General features: G+C 36.0%; 1 protein-coding gene across 6 annotated transcripts in view; it reads left to right on the top strand.

Annotated features, from left to right (window-relative positions):
* trit1 (tRNA isopentenyltransferase 1) overlaps nt 1-25,642 on the top strand; it is a 69,578-nt gene that overhangs the window by 4,938 nt on the left and 38,998 nt on the right. For all 6 annotated transcript variants that reach the window (XR_007829815.1, XM_051136695.1, XM_051136694.1 and 3 more), the window contains exon 2: nt 22,539-22,682. Coding sequence is in view for 5 of the 6 variants with exons in the window: in XM_051136695.1 (XP_050992652.1) it covers nt 22,539-22,682 (144 nt within the window). In the remaining variant the exon portion in view is untranslated. The remainder of the gene's footprint in view (nt 1-22,538; nt 22,683-25,642) is intronic.

Here is a 25,642-nt window from a genome sequence, read left to right as displayed (position 1 = left end):
TTTAACACACCTGACTGAGATCATCAGCTCGTCAGTTCAGTTCATGGATCTCTCTCCTAATGAGCTGATGATCTCAATCAGGTGTGTTAAATAAGGGAGACATGCAAAATGTGCAGAGCAGGGGGCCCCCAGGACCAGGATTGAGAACCACTGCCTTAGAAGTTAAGTTAGTTTAGAAGATAGTTATTTCAGGCATCTAAGGCCAAGGCCTATCTACTTTTATTTAGAAGACAGGAGTTATTGTGCTGTATTAAAGGGACAGTTCACCCAAAAAAAATGAAAATTTCCCCATGATTTACTCACCCTGAAGCCATCCTAGGTGTATATAACGTTCTTCTTTTAGACAAATACAAAACAGAGTTATATAAAAACAAAAATGTTGTCTTATCCAAGCTTTATAATGTCAGTAATCGGCTATTGAGATTTTGAAGACCAATAAAGTGCATCCATCCATCATAAAAAGTGCTCCACATGGCTCTGGGGGGTTAATAAAGGCCTTCTGACGTGAATCGATGTGTTTAAGAAAAATATCTATATTTAAAACTTTATAGACTGTAATCTCTAGCTTCCACTAACTGTCGCACGTGCGTTCACGTACACGCGAGATCGGGAAAGGCCCTCGAGTCAGGATTCGCTCTTGGGATGCCCATAGCGCAACGACGCTGTATGTCAGCACGCTGCCCACAAAGGCTACTGCACGTTTGGGCTATAGATGTAAATTATACCTCAATACCTCAAAAAGAGATGCTTTTTGTTAGTGAAACATGCAAAATAATATTATATTTCAAGGAGGGACACAAGCCATATCTAGAGACAAGAGTATCAGTGAGATATGGGTAGGGCTTCACGATTAGGGAAAAAATTATTTTGTTTAAAAAAAGGTCACTTTCAGAACAAAAATGTACAGATAATTTACAAGATGTTCATGTCTTTCTTTCTTTAGTCGATAAGAAATTGTTTCTTGAGGAAAACATTTCAGGCATGTTTTCCATGTAGTGCCCCCAAGTTTGAACTTCCAAAATGCAGTTTAAAGCTTCAAATGGCTCTAAACGACCCCAGACGAGGAAGAAGGGTCTTATCTAGCAAAACGATTGGTCGTTTTTGAAACAAACTGACAATTTATATACTTTTTAACCTCAAATGTGCATCTTGTCTCGTCTGTGGGATGTGCATGCATAGTCTGTGTAATCTGGGTCAGTACAGTTAAGGTATGTCAGGAAAAACTCCCATCTCGTTTTCTTCTTCAATGTCAAAATCGTCCTACATTGCTGTTTTACTTTTTTATTTGAGTAGGCCGTTTGATCTTCTTTGCATGTTCACTTTTTAAACACTGGGTTGGTACTTCTGCAGTGATGTAGGATGATTTTGAAGTTGGGGAAGAAAGCTAGATGGGAGTTTTTCGACATACCCTAACTGTATTGACCGTATTGAACTGGAAAAAAACAGTTCACGCAGACTTAGACAAGATGAGTGTTTGAGGTTAAAAAGTATATAAATTGTCAATTTGTTTTGAAAATGACTGATCATATTGCTAGATAAGACTCTTATTCCTCGGCTGGGATCGTTTAGAGCCGTTTGAAGCTGCATTTAAACTGCATTTTGGAAGTTCAAACTTGGGGGCACCATTGAAGTCCATTATATGGTGAGAAATCCTTGTTTTTTTTTTTTTTTTACTCTCAAGAAACATAATTTCTTATCGACTGAAGAAAAAAAGACACAAACATCTTGGATGAGAAGAGGGTGAGTAAATTATCTGTAAATTTTTGTTCTGGAAGAACAAACTTCTCCTGTAGTCATAGTTGTTCATGAGTCCCTTGTTTGTCCTGAACAGTTGTTCTTCAAAAAAATCCTTCAGGTCCCACAAATTCTTTGCTTTTTCAGCATTTTTGTGTATTTGAACCCTTTCCAACAATGACTGTATGATTTTGAGATCCTTCTTTTCACACTGAGGACAACTGAGGGACTCATATGCAACTATTACAGGAGGTTCAAACACAAACGATGCATGAAGAGATGGGGGGTGTAAACTTTTGAACAGAATGAACGTGTACATTTTTCTTATTTTGCCTAAATATTATTTTTGCATTGTGTTTCCTTCTGAGCATCAGTGAGTGTTTGAACCTTCTGTAATCGTTGCATATGAGTCTCATACAATCATACGATCATTGAGTTTAAATACACAAAAATGCTGAAAAACCTGAAGGATTTTTCTTAAGAACTGCAGTTTAACTGTTCAGGACAAACAGGGGACTGATGAACAACTATCACTAAATTATTCTGAGGTACTGAAAACACTGGATTGTGAACGGATAAACACAGTGTCATGCTTCACATTACCACATACTGCACATATATTTATTTAATTAAATTTCAGCTTTTGTGATTTGATAGTCAAATATTTTGAATGCTCTAGAATACTCTACTCCACTCATATTTTCCATAGAATATTTGAACCTTTAGTTGTCCTTCCCTCATCCTCCTTGAGGATGTATTGCTCTATTGAGAGTGGCATGGCTGTCACCTGGTGCAGTTAATTGGGTTACGCTAATAAAATTCCTCCCCTTGTGCTGCACTGCAGTCCCATCCACTGCTCACACACTGAGCCGCAAGCTGGCTCCTCCAAGACCCCTCGCTGGTGTAACGCTCCACGAGAAACACAATGAGTGCTTTGGATTGACATAGCAGTAGCAAATGTGTGCTTCGTGTATCTTGAAAAGTATTGCATTTGTTCATAGATAGTAAAAGCATGTTTGTGCAAGAGTGAGTTGGGTTTTTTTTTTGTCGAGTTCTGTTGCAGGCAGGCTACTGGGAAGCCGCTATTGACGTGCTGAATTGGTGCCTACACGCCTATTATGCTCAGTAGCTTTCGTTGGACATTCAACGGCCGTGCGGCTTACACAGGACACTATTTACATTTTGAATGGCAGTACTGTACGGAGGGTTAGAATGGGACTAAGCCGAGAGAGCGACCGATTGTTCTTGTGGTCAGGTTAGGATTGAATATTTGAATAATGGTTTGTTTGGTACCCAAATTCTTGCTGCTGGAGTGAGGAGTGACATGAAAGGTCGCAAAGGGCAGGGTTCAATAGACCACGGGTCGACAAACTGCTCATGGGAACCCCGTTTGAGGTCACGAAGGCTGTAAGCGGAGAAAAGTAAGAAGGGATTTTAGATGCTTAGGGCATCCTGCTTTTCACACGAAGTCTTCAAGATCCCAGCAGCCCTTTTAATAGGCCATTCACATGAGCGAAGGACCGGGAGACCTTAACGCAAACGGTTATTAATGGACTTTAGTGGGTGTTTGGGTTCACTGATGTGGAACCAATTCGTACTACTCTTTGCTGGTGTCAGCTTTTGATCAGTTTAAAAGCAATCCAAAGGGTTTAAGGGTATCGTGGTAACATGGATTATAGAGGAACGAGACACCCTGGAAAACCCGTACAAACACCCATGCTGTTGTGTTTGAGCTACAGTGACCTGCTAAATGACTGTAGCCCAGTTGTAATGAATGGTAGCTAATAACACGCGGCGGCTGTTAGGTATCAGTGATGTTAAAGTTCATAATGGGGAGATTATTTATTGGTACAATGCGAAGCTTTCATTCTTATTCAGTCTATTGACAGCACAAATTCAGCATCTTATTGAGAGTATCGAACAAATGTTCTCTGGCACTGTTTTTGGGCTTTCTTCTCTCCTTTTTTGAGATTGTTAAAGAAACAAAAAATAATTTTATATGTAAATAAATATGCTGTTTAATATATTCTTTGTGCATAGATGTTTACAACAGTAATATTAATTATTGTTTTAAATGTTATTTATGCCATATGATCTAAATTACACAGATAACCAGTTAAACCATTTAAATTTGATTTTGACAATGTTGTTTAGAAATCTGATCAAGTCAATTATTCTTCTTTCTCAAGCTGAGACTGTAAATCTAAGACTTTGGCAATTTTTTTTCCCCAAAAATCAAACTTATTTGAGGCCATGAGCCAAAAGTAAATGGTGCATTACATCCAACTAGGGGTGGGCCATATGACCAGAATCTTTTTATTTTATGGTAATGGTACATGTCACGATATAGTTATTTTTTGCTTTAAAAAAGGTCTTTATGATCTCATAATTTTTGAATTCATAGAAATCACCAGTAAGAAACTAATTACAAGTAATAAGATTAAAAAAACTACAGTAGAACAAATATGAAATGCTACATACATTGTATAAAGTAATCAAAATGTATAAAAACACTGCATGTTCTTCACTGTGAAATTAAATGTATATTTCCTCTTATTAAAGTTACAAAAGTGATTTAGAGCAGTGAGAGATTTTCTCTCTTTTGTTGTTTGATTAACATGAATGACAGACAGCAGGAATATTAGACTGCTATCACTTTAAGAGCTACCCGGATCAATATACTGTTACACAGTGCATTTTCTTTCTCAGCTGTTTGTTTTCACTTAAGACCTAAATTACTGTGTTTACGAGGATGTTTGCAAAGACGAGCCTTTTGACAGACACAAGTGTGTATTTAACCATTCAAGGCTTATGTAGTGGCAAAAATAACGCTGTACTTCTGCGCTCGATGAGCACTGTCTTGACATGCGCGTGCCTCTCTGACAGCAAATTTTTTGAATTTTAGTCAGTGTGTGGTGTGTGTCTTTGGACATAAAAAAGATCTACAAAGTTACAAATCTCAAAGTTCACTCCAAAGGGAGATATTTCGTTCCCTTTTCAAGAGCTACAACGAACGGCTCCTTTGGGTTACAGCGTTTGTTTTCCACATTCTATGATTTCACAGTGCGGTCCATAAGAATATCATTAAATTAAATCCCGCCTACGGAAATTCTAATTGTTGGGGGGTGTGTACGGACAAGGTGCGGGATTAGCCTTGCTTTAGCGATGCAGCACGGAGAACCGCTTTAACAAGTCGTAGCGCGGTGGGTATAAACGCGTGCAGTACAGTATGCCGGTTGCTGTGTCGAAGCCGTAACGTGCCGCGGACGTGTGCAGTGTGTCGTAAGAGATTTATTCATCATACAGTGTAGATAGCTTTGAGTGTTTTTTTAAAATGCATAAACTCGCGCTAGGCTAGGTTAATCAGTGAAGATGTTCTTTGAAAATGTTAGGCTGCTTTTAGCCTTATTCCGGGCAATGAAACAAAGTATGTAAAATAATTAAATAAGTTAGCACGATAATATCACGTATTGGCAATCTCGCAGACTGAGAATAGGACCCAGCACTACTGTAGCGTATTATGTACTCCCCCTCCATGCATCCTAGGTGTATATGACTTGCTTCTTTCAGACGAATGCAATCAGTGTGTTATTACAAATTATCCTGGCACTCCCAAGCTTTAGAACGGCATAGATGGGTGTTTCTCTTCATAAGTCCAAAACAAGTCAATAAAGTGCATCCATCCATAATAAAAAGTGCCTCACACGGCTCTGGGGGGGGTTTGCACAAACTTCTTTGGCAAGGAGTGTAGCAGGACGGAAACACCATCTAAGCTGTTCTCCAGTCGCAACGCAGTGGGACAGCTAACCAGTCACAACACATTTAGTTTTTTAGAAGGCGGTCCTTCATTAAACCTGGAACTAATCGAGCCATATGTGCCAAGTTGGGGAGAAAGGCATTGTAATAATGTAAATTATGTGAAAAATAATTTGTTTTTCGATCCACCAAGCATGTGGGCATGTTCTAGTAAAAGAGCATAACAGGACCCCTTTAAATTAGATTTTCGACATTTAAGTGCAGAAATAATAAAGAAAAATATGAAAAATTAGAAATGAAGATTCACTTCAGTGTCACGTTCTTCCCTTTTTTTTAAAACCTTATATGGCATGGCAGTTAAAATCAAAGGTCATCACAGGCCAACCTTTTTTAAGCATCTGCTTAAATGTGGGAAGCCACTTTAGAAATTCAAAGAGACCTAACCGTTCAGATTCTTAGGCACAGTATCATATGTTTCTCATGCTGGTTCACTCAGTAGCTGTTCTCAAGATCTTGTGAACTGCTGATAATAGGACCTTTGCTCAGCATTATGCCCTAAAACTTTGGCCTTTGAGCCCAGGTTTGGTGTCCTTAATGTGTGAGTTATTTCTTATGACTTGTAAACTGGAATAAACTGACGTTGAGATGCACTGAAAGTGTTTTTACCTGAAATTTGCTTTTTATTAGACTTTTTTTTAATTTGTTGTAAATCCACCTTTTTAACGTCAGTAGAGTCGTGCAGACATTTGTCCTTTAGCCTGAGCTGTAATTTTAAAAGTAAATGCAGCTTGACTTGTTGAAGCGTTTCCTTTCACTTCATCTTTATACTCTTGTGGTGACCAATTTCAACAGACTCTCAGCTGAGCGCAAGAGCCTTGAAGGTTCATTCACACACTCAATAACCATTTACCTGAACTTTATTTAACCTTATGACATGATGTGAAGACTCTTTCAAAGACAGATATGGACTCAAAGGATTTTCTGCCTCCACTAACTTTCCTCACATGATAAATGATAGGCCTTGACTCATCTGTGCTCTCTTGTTTCACAGGATAACCGTAATTCAAAGAGAATCATTTATCAACCTGATTTGAATACTCTGCTGGACGCAGGCCTTTAAAGTGTTTGTCTAATTTCTGCTCCTTTTCTCTGAGCTCTTTGATAAGGTGTCGCACCTGTTTAAGCACTTGTTCACACTTACATCTCCCTGCGTGCTGTATTAATGGATCAGACCTCAAAGCAGACAGAACCTGCTGTCTTAAAACTGCATGGACAGCACTGGAAACCCACAGGGGCCTTGCTATGTAAATGTACCCAGCAATTATTGCAATCAGGCTGCTTTGGTAATTAATGCATTCCCAGAGGTTTAGTCATACAGTTGCCACCATGTGCATCATCTGTCAAATGATTAATGGATTTTCATTTTTGCATTAATATCAGATTTATTTTGAATGCAATAATTAAACCATGCATTATAATTGTCATTTAAATAATCTTTTTAAAACCTATATGGGCATGCACTGTGCATTGTTAGTAGTGCTGTCAAATGATTAATCATGAGTAATCGCATGCAAAATAAAAGTTTTTGCGTACGTATGTGTGTCTACTGTGTAAATTTTATTATGTAATACATGTACACATGTATATATTAAGGAAAATTTTTATGTATAAAAATATTTATATATAATATTAATTATATGAATATAAATATATGCATCTAATATATACATGTAATTTATTTATTTATATATATTTATTTATATATTAGGGCTGCACGATTAATTGCACAATATTGTGAGGTGCGCTTAGTCAATGAAGCCGGTACTTTGATTAGTAGTAAAGCTCCATCACGTGCGTTCAGCTGGAGTGGCAATTAATACACAGAGCTGTAAATCACTGACAAGCTACACCAAATTGCGCTCATAATCGAATGCGCACGTGATGGAGCTTCACCGTATACACACATTATGTAAACAAAAACTTTTATTTTGAATGGGATTAATCGTTCGGCAGCACTACATGTTAGTATTATGTATATGCTATTATTTATATGCTATTATGGTGTTTATTAAAATTAAATTAAATTTTATCGTCAATTCGTCAATTTAGCATTTTCTGTTTAATTTTCATTTTAGTACCTTTTTTTGGTATTTATTTATCTATTGTAATTTTAAAAAAAATTACCTAATTTTTTAGTTTGTTGCCAAGGCACAGTATGTATTATTTTTTTGCTTAATTTTAGGGTTTTCATCTAATATTTATTTATATATATTTTTTTTTTTCATGTTTTATATGATTTTTTTTTTTCATTCAGATTTCTTTTACTTCATTTTTATTTAGAATTTTGCCATTCAATTTAACAATTTAGGCAAAATTCCAAAATAATGTTTAATTTCTCTATTAGTTATTGGCTGTTATAGCTTAGGGGTCGACCGATTATCGGTGCCGATATTAGGCGGTTTTATGGTTATCGGTATCGTTCATTTTCAAAACTGATTTGTCAATGAAAATATTTTAAAAGCATTTAAAGTTTTTATTTATTTTTTTTTTTTTTTGTCAGAGCCCTAGTTATTCCTAATTTTGACATTAATTTACATTTTTACACCAGACGTGTATCATTTAAAATATAGGTTATCAGTCTACTTGATGTGTAATAACTGGTATCGGCATTGAACCTTGATGCCTTAAAATTATAGGCTTCTTGTTTCTTCACAGAAATAAGTTTGAAAGAATGTTAATGTTTTTTTCCATACAACATAAGTTCTTTTTTAATCTTGATTCTTCAAAAAAGTAAATTGTGGGTTCCACAGCCATCAACAGTATTCAATTTTGAAAAGGCATGAGAATTTAATGATAGAAATTAAATTTTTGGCGGAACTATTCCTGTAAACATCTCGAATGTCAAATGATTTATAACCTAATTGACGCTTGCAGATGACAAGGGAAGGGTTAATGTGGCCATTTATGTTTTGAAGGGCCGAGTCAGTTTGTCTGCGTTTGCTCAGGCGCTAAATGCTTTTGGAAGGAACCATTTCCCCCCTTTTGCCAAACACACCAGCAGCTAAATTCAATTTGAGCTGAATGAATGAAAATCCAATTGTGTCAGTCTGTCTGGCCGCCTAGGACTGGCGGCACAGCACATGCCCGCTGTGACGTCTGCATTCATCCCGGCGTCTGAGAAACCTCGACAGAGTTTGAGATCTGCCTGATACCCAGTTAAACTCCCGCACTGGTCTCTCGCTGCAGACTGAAGCGAGAAATAGCAGTGATGTCTCTCATTTATTCTCCATTGCTCATCTCCTATGGCGCCTTGTTCTGTCCTCCTAGAAAAGCCTAAAACGAGGTGCGGAAATGGGTTAGTTGTGGGTGGGGTGTTGAGTGCGGCGCGATTCAGAAAGCCTCCACAAATGATGACTGCACGATAGCGCTAAAGCGAGGGGAAAGAGCGATGTCGTGAATGATTTATTAGCTTGGCTTCACTGAGCCATTCCTGGAGGACAGGAGGAATGGATGGAAAGACGCTGGAGAGTGGGGCAGCGTGAATGACTGCACGATTAAAGATGCGTAGTGGGCGGTACAGTGTTGGAGAAACTCAGTTTCCCCTGTCATACATTTCATTATGACATACATGTGTACAAATTAAAAGCTTCTTGTTGAGAATAGGTTTGCTATTACTTTGCTAAATGCTTGAGCTAGCAATTTTCGCCTAGATGATAAACCAGGTGAAACACTGTGCATCCCAGACTTTGTTTACTAGTCTTGTAAATTAGATGGTATAGTAATACTATAGAACTATTTAGATTGTCTTTAACTGCTTTGCAAAGTACTTCAGCACAGCCTTTGCTGAGTTTGTGAAGAGCCCAAATGTAGACCCTGTTTAGCTGGCTATTTCTTTTTATGTACGGCACTGTAAAGTACTGTTAATTAGGTCATTTGTATCGTTGTATCTAGCGGTGGCTCTGAGGGCTAAGCCCCCATGAGGATGAAATCCTAGAACCGCCCCTGTGACCTACTACTGCAGATGAAGTGTGCATCCTGAGGACACTTTACAATCCCATGACGCCATTAGAGAGGATTTGTGAATGGCAAGTGAAGTGATGCAACTGACTCTGTAGGTCACATGACAATTACAACATGATGAATGTGTTACATCTGAATTATATCCATACAGCTCTAAATTTTTTATTCTAATTTTTTCCCCCAAATATGTTTTTAATTTTTCTCAATTCCACTTTTAAAGGTTAAATTTAAAGGGATAGTTCACCCTGCATAAAAATTGAAATTCTGTCATTAATTACTTACCCTCATGTCTTTCCAAACCTGAAAGACCTTTGTTCTTCTTTGGAACACAAATTGAGATATTTTTGATTAAATCTTAGCGCTTTCTGACCCTGCATAGACAGGGACGCAACTGACACGTTCAAGACCTAGAAAGGTAGTAAGGACATCGTTAAAATAGTCCATGTCACATCAGTGGTTCAACCATAATGTTATGAAGCTACAAGAAAACAGAATGATCTGATTTAGTGTTTTGTGGAATTATGCTAGCTAAATCTGCACAACAGAAACAGCAGACGGACTGAATGGAAATGCAGATTTATTCTCTGACAGCAGGTGGCGCTTATGAAACAGCAGCATTATAGAATTTCCTTTGTAGCCGCAGTAAACAAAACAGCTGTGATTATGAACACTACTTTAATATGCATTATATGAAGGAAAGAGAAAAAGAAAATGCCATCGAAATGCCATCATTTCCGAAGATGGTCTGTTCCTCTCAAAGATAAATTCACATGAACCCCGACATATTTGTCTTCGAGCATCGCGATCAGTGAGCTTGATTTGCCTGGTACAGTAGTGTTCCCTCTTTACAGATGTCATAAGTCCAAACAAATTGCATTTTAAGAAATGATTGCAATGCAGTTTGTGTGCAATTCCGGAACAAAGATCAGCCGAAATAAAACTAAAAACTGGTTCTGATTTATAGTCGGTCGACTGGTGCATCTCTAGAATTCGAACTTTCCCCACACTGCTGATTTAAAACAAGCAGGCAGTCCTTTAAGCTCTTGTGCGCTATCTGAACTGGCCACTCTTGTTTTGGGTTGGTGCAAAGATTGTATATTGTTCTGCTCTTTCCTGTTGTGATGGTTAGCATTGCACTACCATGTGCACCCCCTTCTGGACTGATCGCTTATGACTGACTGTATTCGTTGTCTGACTGCATGAACCGAACCGTGACGTCCATACCATTACACTGTCAGGGTCCTATGAAATGTTTTTTTTTTTTTTTTTTTTTATGTTTTCCATTTCTATTTCCTAGATTTTAATGGTTCAGTTCGGTTTTAATAATCGAAAAGCATGTCTTATAAATTAAATTCAACTTTTTATGCTTCTCTGAGTATATTATATCAATATTTTTATATAAGATGAAATGGTGAAGTGCTGGTGAAGTGATGCTCAGAGCAGCTTTGGAGATTAAGTTTATGTCCTCATATAGTGAGGCGGCAGATGCCGAAAATGCAAAGAGAAGCAGAACAGGTGGACTACTTATTTAAATAGCAGTCTTATTGTGCTTTGATACTCAAAGACACTAATTCATATGTGACCCTGGACCACAAAACCAGCCTTAAAGGGTTACTCCACCCCAAAATAATTTTTTTTTTTTTTTTTCATTAATCACTTACCCCCAAGTTGTTCCAAACCCGTAAAAGCTTTGTTCGTCTTCGGAACACAATTTAAGATATTTTGGATGACGAAGAAGCTTTTATGGGTTTGGAACGACATCGGAGTAAGTGATTATTGACAAAAATTTCATTTTGGGGTGGAGTAACTGTTTAACAATAGCGTTAATCAAAACTATAGCTTCTTCTTATCAAGATCTTTAATCTACACTACCGTTCAAAAGTTTGGGGTCAGTACATTTTTATTGTTTCTTTTTTTTTTTTTTTTTTTTTTTTAAGAAATTAATACTTTTATTCACCAAGGATGTATTAAGTTAATAATTAAAAGTTTATTAAAAGTTAATAATAAATAATTTACATTGTTATAAAATATTTATATTTTGAATAAACACTGTACTTTTTAAACTTGTTATTCATGAAAGAATCCTGAAAAAAAAAAAAAAAAAAAATCACAGGTTCCAAAAAATATTTGGCAGCACAACTGTTGATATTATCCAACATTGATCATTCTAATAATAAATCTGCATATTAGAATGATTTCTGAAGGATCATGTGACACTTGAGACTGGAGTAACAGCTGATAAAAATTCAGCTTTTCATCACAGGAATAAACTCTATTTTAAAGTATGTTAAAATAAAAAACATTATTTTATATTGTAAAAACATTTTGCAATATTACTGTTTTTTTTTCTATATTTTTAATCAAATAAATGCAGCCTTGATGAGCATAAGAGACTTCTTTAAAGACTATTACAAGTCTTACTGACCCCAAACTTTTGAACGGTAGTGTATATGCTGTGTTTTGTCAATGCGTGAACATCATATTATTTGTAGCACACTTGTCGTCCAGCAATCACAATAATGCTTTGTTACTTTTTAATAAAGTATCAACTTAACTAACATTTCGGAATTCAAAGAATAAATACGGTTTTGGTGCTCCTTAATGCCTTAGTTAAAGCGGCACGTGAAACTATTATATCTTTCTCTTTATTACTATAGTACAAAATGAACATGTTTGGACATCAAAAGGTAGGCTGTTTTATAACATAGCCTCCAGTACAACTTACTGAAATGTCTTATGTAATCACTCATTCAGTGTTTCAAACTTCGGAAAACGTGTAAAGCTTGTAAACAATGGCACGTAACAATACATTTACCTCAGAATAATCATTTGGCGTCCATAAGCTCATTAGTCAGCTAGAAAAATAACTATAAAGAGGAGCATTCTGCTAAATTTATGCGCTATATTGCACATTCATATTCTTACTAACCTGTTTCTACATAAGAAACAATGCAAGGATTTAAAGCTAAAATTAACACCTATAAAATTGCATGTTACTAATGAAGAAAAACAGACTGGATGAAAGACATTTGACAACTTTTACGATGCATTGAGGAGGAGCCCAAACTACACTCCTAAGTGATGCTGACGGTTATGATCCATGATATTGGCACAGTTTCTGTGTAATAAACAATTCTTTGTAAATGTATATAGTTCTCAAGTTGTAAAAAACATTTAGTTCCCAGGGGCCGGTTGCGCCAGCTAGATGTAAAAAAGCTGGGTGCAAGCCCTTCGCTGGGCTTTGCAACGTCCAACTTTACGATAAATATTTACACCTGTTGCACCAGCTATAGGCGCAACTATTTTTTTTCTAGCTATCAAGTTGTCTTTCCTGAGGTAAATGTGAATTCATGTGACAATTGTGCATTTTAGCCTACTGACGTCTTTCTGTGGCTGAAAAAACACATTTATAAATTGTATTTTGTGATAGAACTGACAGAATTTGAAAGCTGCTACGTTATTTCTGATTAAAATGTAGGCACAGAACTTACTGCGATTATTGGATGGCAGGAACGCTGCAAATGATGAGAGGAATTAAAGTATTTCCAAGCATTTATACTGTCCCAGCAAGATGTCGAATACAAATATTAAGGGAATAATTTAAGACAGTTATATACCGTTATCAGCATGGTAAAGTAGATTCGTCTCTCGTTGTGTCTGAGAGAATTTGTGCCGTTAATGCAGTGTTAGCCGTAGTTTTTTTTTACTTTCACATAAACACATGACAGTATGACAGGGTTATGTGACAGTAAGTGTTAAAGGGTTAAAAAAAATTAAATAAAACATGTTTATTCTGTGGCACCTAAAAAAAATTTAGCGCCTGATTTTGTTTCTTATAGGAGCCTCCTGAATTGGAATTAAGTAAAGATTATGAAGATATTTTGTAAATTTCCTACCATAAATGTATCAAAACTTGCAGTGCAAGTTCTTATGCAGTGCTAAGAACTTTATTTGGACAACTTTAAATGCGATTTTCTCAATATTTAGGTTTTTTTTTTTGCACCCTCAGATCTAGGTTTTCAAATAGTTGTATCTTGGCCAAATATTTTCCATACATCAATGGAAATTATTTATTCAGCTTTCAGATGATGTCTAATTCTCAATTTCCAAAAATTGACCCTTACGGCTGGTTTTTTGGTTCAGGGGTCACATATTGTGATCTGCATTACTTTAGGCAGCGTTCAGAATGTATGTTCAGCATCCAATGTAGTACCTACTCAAACAGCATGCCATTCCAAATTCTGGCTTTTGTAATCATCAATGTTTTTTGATATGTAGTCAATAGTCATGACTTGCGTCAGTCTTGCTGTTGGTCATACTGTCACTTCTCCTCTCCTCTCCTCCCACTCGATGGCCCTCCCCCTTTATGAATAGCGGGGAGCAGCTGTCTCGTGCGTGGCCTGAGGTGCTGTGTGGATCAGCCGCGGCCGGCTCTAATAGCTCAACACTAAAGCCATTGTCTGGGGACTCGTCTGAGTGTTTGCTGTGTGGGTCACTGGATTCACTGCACCCCTCGTCCACCCCCTTTTCCTTTGCTTTCTGTCTTTCTCTTTCTTTGGTTCTCATATATACACACACACTCTCATTCACACAGTCTCACACAAAGGAAAATTGTCCCCACCCCGTTGGGCTGTGGTCAACACACAGACTTGTGACCACTGTGTCGGCCGTCGGTTGTTGTGTATGGCGAGCGCTTGGAATCTCTATCTCCGCCGCGACTGTTACTACCTCGTAAATGCTGTTATTGTCTTTTTTACAATTGGAAAATGTGAAATTGTGGATGTGAAGTAAGGAGTCCACATTTGCTCTGTTCCTGTTTCCATTCCTTTCTTTCACTCCCCCCTCTGTGGACCAGTTGTCCTCATTAATAATGAGTTTCAATTAGACACTCTGGCTCTCTAGAACATGTCCAAACACACACACACGCACACACGCATAGGCAGCTGCATGGGATTAGATGCCTGCCATTCAAGTCATGGAAGGGCATGAGACCAAACAGCAGGACTTCACCATTGCGACGTCAACCAGACAAAACGAGGCGAACGCAATATCCTCAATGGCTTAAACATTTGAATTTTGTATGCCAATTAAAATAACCATCCACAAATGTTCAGTGGACAAAATATTCCAGTTTCATCTGTAAAATGATTGACACACCAGCACGACAGATTACACAATTGACAGATTAAATATGCCTTCTATTAAACTACTAGAGCGAATAAAAATTAAATAAACACCGGGGAAGGGGCGCAGTGGTCATTCGAAGCCTGGAGCGCAGGGTGGGTTCTGTATCAGTGAGAGGCTGGTACGGAGCCTAATGAAAGGGGGTAACAAACGGGTGCAGGGAACAAAACCCACTAATGCCTGCAGCACTTAAGAAACGTGGCCCCAAATGAGAGCCACATGACCAGGCTCGGCATTCACAGTGCCTTCTGTCATTCTTTGCCACACACATACGCCCCCCCCCACCACCTCCTTTTTCATGTTATGTCGCTTTTATGTCATTTTAGTCTTGTCCTGGACATGCTCTGGGTTCTACACAACCTTTCGGAAGAACACATGCAGATTTTTTTTTGTTTGTTTTTTTTCTGTGGTAGTTGCAAGGTTTCATTTTTGGTGGTTTTTGGTTATGTGGTATTTTAGTGGTTAGATGTTTTTGTCTCTCAGATCTAACCTCGGTGGAACATGTTGCATCCTGTATGTACAGTATATTACGATACTTTCCTATTTCCCCTCTCTTATTTTGTCTATGCAGATCCTAATGCATCTATACAGGAATTGTAGTACAATTAAAGTTGTAAAAACTCAGATCATAATAAGCAGTCAGAGGCACTTAAAGGAGTCTACTTCCAGAACAACAATTCACAAATAATGTACTCACCCCCGTGTCATCCAAGATGTTCATGTCTTTCTGTCTTCAGTCGTAAAGAAATTGTTTTTAAGGAAAACATTTCAGGATTTTTCTTCATATAATGGACTTCAATTGTGCCCCTGATTTTGAACTTCCAAAAATGTAGTTTAAATGCAGCTTCAAAAGGTTCTAAATGATCCCAGCCGAGGAAGAAAGGTCTTATCTAGCGAAACGATCGGTCATATTTTTCGAAAAATAAAAATTAATAGAAAGCAATAAGATATGAGATATCTGTTAAGAAGATATGTTGAAATTTTAATCAGTCACTTTGGGCTAGATTTTCATCTATTTCTCATCTCTGTATTGATGCATTACTTTAAAATCTTTCAATACATTTTCATTGAACGAAAATCTCATTCCTTATCTCTTTCAAAAACTTTATTTGTGAGAAACTTGCACACTAGAAAGGCTTTGCAAAGTTTTATAAGTTTCTCATATATAACTGTTTAGTATCTTAAGTGTGTATGACAGAACTTTTAAAATATTGGTCAAATTTTCAGTGAAAATGTCAGTAACAATTGATAAACTATGTTTTTTTTTTTTTTTTTTTTTTTTTTTTTTTTAGTAGGGCCCTTTGAAATCACATAAATTGATCAAAAATAGAGCTTCAAAATGATTAGTCTCAATTTAATCGATTCAAAATAAGTTTGTTTGCATATTAAATGTGTTTGTACTGTGTATATTTATGTAAATACACACACATACATGTATATATTAAAAAAAAATCAGTCAAATTTTCAGTGGACTTTCATTTATCTTGACTGTTTTAATGGTTACATAAAAAAAATATTAAGCAAAAATAGAGCTGCAAAATGATTAGTCTCGATTAATCGATTCAAAATAAAAGTTTGTACATTTATATACACACATTCATGTATATATTAAGGAAAAATGTTCATTTATATGTAAAATATTTATATTTATATATAATATAAATTATATATGTGTTTACATACAAATACATACAATACATACCATTTTTTAAAAATATATACATATACACAGTACACATAGTATGAAAACAAACTTATTTTGAATCAATTAATCGCAACTAATCGTTTTGCAGCTCTAATCAATATGCAAGTATAATTAATTCAAATCATGAAACAATTTAACAGCAATTTATTAAAAGTGTAACAAGAATACATTTTTAAGACCGTTTTTTTCTCAAATTCAGTTGCATTTTTTTTTTTTTTTTTTTTAACCAGATTCTGTTGTGTTCTGTTTTACCAGATTGTGTTCCTTTAATTTTCTGTGTTCCATTTATTGGTTTCATTAATTTTTAATAATCAAGACTGTCTATAATTATTTTTATGTATTTATTTATTTATTTATTTATTTATTATTATTACTTTAATTTTTATTTTTTTCCAGAAATACTGTGTTGTGTAGTTACATTTTTTCAGGTAAATATATTCTGGCAAAACATGTTCTGGTAAATAGTCCTTAAAAAAATGTTTAAAGAATTAATTATTAGTATTAGTAGTACTATCATTACATTAAGTAATATATTTCTGTCACAGTTTCTTCAAGTTAAACTAAACCTTTATTTTGACAGGTTACTGTCAAGACCTTTAAGTTTCTGTTTGTATATGATATGATGATAGTTTTCTCAAATAAAATTGTAAGATGCCCCTGAAATATCTCTCAGAGCACTTCTAGAGATTATATTCACGTGTTCAAGCACTCATATATTGATGCGGCAGAGGCTAAAAACACTGCGAACGTCACGTGTGCTTCAGTATTTGTGTAGTAAACGAAACCGTGCGTCTGTGCCATTCTTTCACACAGAGACACGCAGAACATGCTGCATATTTAAATAGTATTTTGCGGGGTTATATAGACAGACACTAGTCCATATCACATTTTCTTATAAGTGTACTGACCTACTTTTGATTTATGCATCCAAAATTGAACAAATTCCGTGACATAAGTAAATTCCATTTTTATGACTCAATTCTGTGATTCTGTCTGCGTTTTCTGCATCGTGGAAATCATAGGGCCCTATTTTTAGGAAAAGAAATATGCAGTGTTATTGGCACTGGCTTTTATTTGTGCAGTGTATTAATAATAGCACAATTATTGTTCTTTTCTGTCCTTTTTTTATTATTTTAAAAGCCCTCCTACCATATCAGGTGCTGCTTCCACCATCTGTGTAAGTTGTGTCACCACCCTCATTTGTTTGTCACCTGACCTCAAATGCCCTCGCTACAGGGCTGTGGAGCTCCCAGCACGCTGCATCTCTAAGGCCATGTGCTTTGCTGTATTGATCCCTCATAATGCAACAGTATCAGCTGAGTATCTATAGTCAACATTGTGTGTCAGAGCTGTCGTGTTTCAAATGTCTTAAAATGCCGCTTTCATAGATAGCAAGGTTGTAAAACAAAGTGCGTGACTGTCCATCCAGACCGTTTATGGAAAATAACAAGGTACATTAACATATGAACACCCTGGTTTACATATAAACGTATTCAGCAACTTGTCCTGACCTGGTGAACTTTAGTTTCACCACATTGTTTTTGGCGTAAGTGTCACAGTGACCAAAAATGTTGTGCTTTGCACTCAAGCTCCGCATTTATGGAAGTTTATGTGGTTGTTGGTAAACTCCCTGCTTTGTTAGTCTATCTTAACAAGCTTTGTGACCCAACTCTGCGTTTTAGTTTTATTTCAAGATCGAAAAACAGCTGTTATTGATTCCAAGTTTTCACAGAGTTAGAGGCCTGTAAAGTCGAAATATTGCGTTCAAGAGGGCTGGCTTTAAAAAGCAGGCGTTTTACTTATGCAGTAAAAAACAGAACGGCAGTGCCGTGCCAAGTTCTGAGGCGATTGTTAAGACTTTGTGCGTGTTTTAATCGCGCCTCTTTATTAGTGTTTACCCTTCTGCTCTGGAGAGAGCGGGCTGAATTCTTGTCTCTCCTCATATGCTGTTCTCCCCATTCACCTCACCAAGATTTCGCTGGCAGGGATGTCCTGTGGAGAGCACAGGGGAAAAGATCTCAATAATTCAGTAGCATTTCTTCCTAACTTGCCGAAATTGGCACGCAAGGGCAGAGGAGTTACGGTAAGCTGTTCTGAATTTAGCTGCGGCCGTGCACGCATTGCCCTTGATTTTGAAACCCTGCTGACGCCCCTGACAAGTTCCTTGAATGACCACAGTGCAAGGCTTTTTGGTGCCCACTTATGGATGCCATATAACTAGGGTTGGGAATTCAGAACTGGTTCTTGTTCATTCATATACTGGAATCCAGTGTTTTCATTCAGGTTCGTCAAAGATAATAGATCTTTCTGTTGAGGTGCACACAAATGTCTTTCTGCTTCTACACAATAGTCAAACATACAGTACAAAAGATTCCTCATGACAAAAATGATGTAGGACAGAGCGAAGAAGTACTTGTGACCTGTTTTACATCTCGCTGTGTTGCTGGACAGTTTTTGAAAGGATGCTCTTTAAGGATTCAAGTAGTTTTGATGTTAAGAAAAACTAGGGCTGGGCGATATGGCCAAAAAATGATCACAATAAATTTAATATCAGTCGATTTCGATAATTGTGACCCTGGACCACAAAACCAGTCATAAGGGTCACTTTCTGAAATCTGAATGAATAGGCTTTTAATTTATGTATGGTTTGTTAGGATATGACAATATTTGGATGAGATACAACTACAGTTTTATGCAAAAGCTTGGGGACCCCCTTGCAGAATCTGTGAAAATGTAAATAATTTTAACAAAATAAGAGAGATTATACAAAATGCATTTTATTTTTTATTTAGTACTGTCCTAAGTAAGATATTTTACATAAAAGATGTTTACATATAGTCTACAAGACCAAAAAAAAGCTGAGATTATTAAAATACCCCCCTTCAAAAGTTTGGGAACCCTTGGTTCTTAATACTGCATGTGATTACCTGGATGATCTATGACTGTTTTTTTTGTTTTTGTTTTGTGATGGTTGTTCATGAGTCCCTTGTTTGTTCTGAACCAGAGTATGTGAGCAGAGTGGATGTATGTTATGTTTTGAAATATCACATAACATATATTACAATAAAATAAAACAAAATACTAGGAGAGAAGTGTTGTGGCTTATTGGACCACTAGTGTGCAAACTATTTTCCTACCACATTCCTATCCAGCTTATTCGGTGGTTGTCAGCATTAAAAAGTACCATCTTTTTTTCATTTTTTTCAATGCAAATTTTGTTTGTAAAGGATGAAAATAATAGTTCGTGTTTGTCAGTTATTTTATCTACGGATTGCTGCATTTCCTACAGATTTCTGCTCATTTGAAATTGGATACAGAAGCAGCGCTCTGAGATTACATTTGATTGAATCCATTATTGAGATAGCAACTGCATGTGTAAACAAGTGTTGTACCTGTTTAAATCATGCCTCAGTATGTATCTATTCAGTATCTAGAAGGAGCAAACAAATTCCTCGAAAACTATCCTCCTAAACCTCCCGCTCATGTATATTGCTGTTATTATATTCTTCACATTCTTTCTGATCTCAGTGATCCATCTATATCAAGCTAGCGGACTATGTTTAACATGTGAGTTCTTGCTGATTATGCAGTTATATTACGGGCCGTTGGTATGACGTGTACTCGTGATGGAGCGAGTGAAAAACCACGATGCTCCGCTCCTCGCTCCGTTTAAAATTACACTTGCACGTTCTGCTCCCACTCCGCTCCGCTCATACTCTTTTCTGAACAGTCAAACTGAGTACCGTTGTTCAGAAAAATCCTCCAGGTCCTGCAGTTTTCCAGCATCTTTTGCATATTTGAACCCTTTCAGGCAGCGACCATATATTTTTGAGATCCATCTTTTCACACTGAGGACAATTGAGGGACTCAAAAACAACTATTTAAAAAAAAGTTCAAACGGTCACTAGTGCTCCGCAATGCATTAAGAGCTGGGGGGGGGTGAAAACCTTTTGAATTTAAAGATCAAAGGTAAATTGTGCTTAATTTGTTTTCCGGGAAACATGCAAGTATCTTCTGTTGTTTCCGAAGGTCAGTGCTAAATGGAGAAAAAATATTTTAACAAAATAAGAAAAATTTGGACATCTTCATCCTGTTCAAAAGTTTTCACCCCCCCCAGCTCTTAATGCATGATGTTTTCTTCTGGAGCACCAGTGAATGTTTGAACCTTTTTTTAATGGTTGTGTTGGAGTCCCTCAGTGTGAAAATATGGATCTCAAAACCATGAAGTCACTGCTGGAAAGGGTTCAAATATGCAAATGATGCTGGAAAACTGAAGAATCTGCAGGACCTCGAGTATTTTTCTGAATAACAATGATCAGTTTGACTGATCAAACAAGGGACTCATGAACAACCATCACAAAACAAACAAACAAACAAAAAAAACCAAGTCGTAGATCATCCAGGTAACAACACACCAAGGGTTCCCAAACTTTTGAAGGGGGTTATTTTAATAATTTCAGCAATTTTTTGGTCTTGTGGGTTATATATAAACATATTTTATGTAAAATATCTTACCTGGGACAGTACTAAATAAAAAATAACATGCATTTTGTATGATCTCTCTTATTTTGTTAAAGTTATTCACATTTTCACAGATTCTGCAAGGGGTTCCCAAACTTTCGCATAAAACTGTATTTTAAAATCCAGAATCTGTGGGTGCGGAAAAATCAAAATATTGAGAAAATAGCTTTATTAGCAATGCATATTACTTATTAAAATTTACGTTTTGATATATTTATGGTAAGAAATTTACAAAATGTCTTCATGGAACATGATCGTTACCCTAATATGCTAATGATTTTTGGCATAAAAGAAAAATCGATAATTTTGACCCATGCAGTGTTTTTTTGGCTATTGCTTCAAACAAACCTGTGCTACTTTATACTTTGTGGTTCAGGGTCACAATTTCATAAATTTCAAATATTAATTTCTTTCAAGTTTAAAGGTAGATTTTTACTCCTAAGTGAATTGTAATTGTGGTTTTAAACTACTTTTTATGGTCAAAACATAACAAACATTTGATGTTTTTGAATTCTTTACACATTTCTAGTCATTTTTTCCTAAATATCTCAAATTAATTTCTCACTTCTGCATGTTAAAATGACTGAAATTGTTTCAAATCATAAAACTGGTTTGTGTTTAATGTTGATGCCGTGCATCTTCAATACTGTTTGCAGTGCAGACTGCAATATTAATATTACTTTTCTTGTCTCTTAGAAATGCACATTTGACAGTAGCTTTAGTTGACAATAGAAGCAGCTTGAATAGCACCTGTAAAAACTGTAACAGTCTCATTTTTATACGGTGAAATTTAATTATTGTCACTGTTTGAGTTTTATTAAAATTAGCCATTGGTCCTCCATGGTAGCATATGTTTAGATCATAATGACCAATTAAAATCACACAGATATAGCACCTCAATACCATGGTAAAATGTAACTATATTGTTTGTAGGTATTTGTATGAAAAACAGTAGTCTAAACGCTATGGCATAATCACAGAAAGTACTGTAATTATATTCCATTACTTCAGTACATTTAATAAATGTCTAAAGTAATAATATAATAAAATTCAATAAGAATATCCCACATTTCTGCCACAATACTGTGGTAAATCTATGGTGATTTGTAGATTGAAAAGCGTTCTGGCTGTATTGTGCCGTCCAGTGTTTCTCCTGTTTGTCAGCGTTGTTTCATCCAGCTTTAAACTAGTTTATATCACTGAGTCATTTGTGTTCTTTGCTGAATTCAAGAGCTTCACAGTGGATCTACAGCAGATAAACTGTAGACATCAGCGAGTAAACGCTTCTGCTTTAGTGAGCTTGCGCTGCGTTGCCGTTCGAACTTTGAGCTGAGTGGATAAATGGTCTGTGTGGCGCACTTCAAATGAGTACCACTGTTTCAGTCCACTTTTGCTACATAAATATTATATCAAACGTTTATCCAACTCCTGTTATCATTTTAGCAAGGACAAAATTTAATCGTGATTAAATATAGTTATTGATTTAACACCAAACCCTATGATGAACTAAGCAAAAACAGCATTTGTGACATTTCTCCAAATTGTACATAAATTTCTACCCTGTTTTACTTTCTTGCAGCTTCATTGTTTATATGATCTCATTGGTTTGTCATTGCAGGTTTACAAAGGGCTGGACATCATCACCAACAAGGTTACAGAGGAGGAGCAAGCCCAGTGTCGCCATCACATGATCAGCTTTGTGGATCCATTGGTTAGTGGATACACAGTGGTGGACTTCAGGAACAAGGCTTTGTCTCTCATATCCTTTCTGAAATGTCCAACGCTTCATAGTGAAATTCCAGACTCCTCCAGGTTGAATTAAATTATTTAAGGCCTTTTTCCATGTCTGTGCTTGATTCATGAACAAGTGGTTATAAACCATTTTTCAATGAGTCCATCAAAAGATTCACAAGGCTTTCTCAAACTTTGCTTTCAAAGAAAGGCCTTTATATTCCAAGAACAGTAACTATAACTAGAAAATTTAAAAAAAATTGTTGTAATTCTACAAGAATGACAAAATCACCATCAATGTAAAAGAGATGCGGAGAAACAATATTAATGGAACACTTTCAGAACATTTTTATCCTGCCGAGGAGTGATTAAAAACATTGACAGCTAATCAGAATCCACCTGACATTAAAGCGCTCAAGCGTTGAAAGCGCCAAACGCAAACTTAGAATGTTATCTAGGCTGGGCAAAAAATGTCGATTTCTTGATTTTAATCAATTCTCATTTTTACGAAACAATATTGATTATTAAATCCCAAGAATCGATTAGTCTAGTCTGTTTTCAGAGTCACATGATCCCTCAGAAACCATTCTAATATGCTGATTTGCTGTTCAAGAAACATTTATTATTATTATTATTATTATTATTATTATTATCAGTATTTAAAACAGTTGAGACCATTGTTCAGGATTCTTTGATAAACAGAAAGATTCAAAGATCAGTGTGTACATATATATATATATATATATATATATATATATATATATTTATTATTATTATTATTATTATTATTATTATTATATATTTTTTTTTTTTTTGGAGGGGAAAAATGATAGAAATTTATTTAGCAAAGATGCTTTAAATTGGTCAAAAGTGATGATAAAGACATTTGTATTGTTACAAAAGTTTTCTATTTTAGATAAATGCTGTTCTTTTGAACTTTCTATTCAGCCTGAAGAAATTCAACTCAGCTGTTTTCAACATAATAATAATAATAAGTTTTTGAGCTGCAAATCAGAATATTAGAATGGTTTCTGAAGGATCATGAGACTGGAGTAATGATACTAAAAATTTAGCTATGAAATCACAGGAATAAATTACATTTTAAAATATATTATTCAAATATTATTCAACATTATTCAAAAAAATAAATATTCAAATAGAAAAGTAATTTAAATAGTAAAAATATTTCAAAATTGTACTGTTTTTGCTGTACTTCGAATCAAATAAATGCAGGCTTGGTGAGCAGACGAGACAAAAAAAAGTCTTACTGATTACACATTAGTCAGACAGAAAAAAATAATAAAATCCGTCAATTTTTTTTTATGTCAGCCAACATTTAAATGTTTCTTTTTTTAAAAAATGCATTCAAGTAGAAATTACATAATTGTAACTTTATTACTATAAAAAACTTAATTGAGTGTAATTTAAGTGTTTGTATACAATCGGTACATTTTAACTATAATCAATATTATAGTAATGTAGTACCATTTAGTGTTGGGCGATATGCTCAATTTTCATATCGTCCTATGGTCAGCCTGTGAGATCGTCGATGCACAATATTATCATGCTAATTTATTTAGTTACTTACTTAGTTTTATTGCCGGCAAATGAACCAACACCAGCATAAAAGGCCAAAAGCAGCCTAATGTTTTCAATATGACTTGATTTGTGTTTAACATGATAGCAATTTAATAAAAACATCATAAGTTACTAATGCTTACATTTCGTTAGTTATTCAAAAAGCAGCTACAGAAAATGAGCAGAGAACATTTACATTATCAAAGAACATCATCACTGACTAGCCTAGTCTAGCGCGAGTTTATGCACTTTAAAAAACACTCCCGGAACCACAAGTGAATACAATAGTTACATCACTGTATGATTAATAAATTTCTTACTCTTTATTTACACTGCACACGTCTGCCGCGCTGTTCCCCCCAAAACGAGTTACTGTGCCCCCCTTTTCCATCCTCTCTCCTTCTTGCTGAACAGGATTGATTTTGAAAGCGAAAGTAAAACCGGAAAAATGGCGCACATGAAAGCGATTGCATGCTTTGGAGAGGATCAGCAACTGCACGCATTTTCAGATTGCATGCTTCCCACCCGAGACACACCCTCGCGCTCACCATGTGTTTATACCAGCCACCTCCCGTTCCTTTGTGTTTATACCAGCCACCTCGCGGCAATGTTCTGAAGCGCCCCAGAAGCGTCTCTCTGCACTGGATCACTAAAGTTAGGCGCTTAGTCTATTTTTGACGGATAATAATAATAATCATCTTGCTATCAACAGGCAATATCTCTGACTATCGTCGATACACAATACTATCATCTATCGGCACAACTCTAGTACCAGCTGACTCTCATGTGTATTTTACAGCATTAGTTGAAAGATTTTTTTTTGTCCTTAACAAAATTTGGCTGAACCTGATATATATCCAAAATAATCAATATCGAATTAAATCTGATATCGAATTGAATCAAAAGCTTGTGAATCAGAATCAAATTGTGAAATCTGTGTAAAAACCCAGTCCTAGTTATCATGCGTTGGTGTTAACGCTGTATAGTTATAGTTACTTTTCTTGTGTGTGAATAGGTCTTTATCAATTTGTTGCTGATTTTACAGTTGGCTCCCCTACTGAACAGCAAGTAATTTTACGATTATCCTGTAATTTGAGGAGCCAATTGCTCCACAGTCTCCTCCATAGTTTGGAACCCTGTGACTAGTTAACTGGGTGACTAGTCGGCCAATTTTGCCCAATCCACACTCCCCGTAATTAACGGCTGCAGAAATTCATTTAGCTGACAAGTTTAGTTGACAGGCCCTTCTAAAAATATAAATGCTTCATAATTTGTCCGCAGATGAAAGTAATGGGCCATTACTCAGCCTTTTAAGATATCATCTGCAAACTTCTTAATGATCGTTCTGAGTAATTGTTCTTTTAAAATGTCATCGCCTCCCTGACATCAGTGACACTGCTTTTGTGAGCCTGC

Source organism: Labeo rohita, chromosome 19, assembly GCF_022985175.1.
Source record: "Labeo rohita strain BAU-BD-2019 chromosome 19, IGBB_LRoh.1.0, whole genome shotgun sequence".
NCBI classification, from domain to species: Eukaryota; Metazoa; Chordata; class Actinopteri; order Cypriniformes; family Cyprinidae; genus Labeo; species Labeo rohita.
The sequence above is the reverse complement of the archived record's forward strand: the minus strand, read 5'-3'. Positions and strand labels throughout refer to the sequence as shown.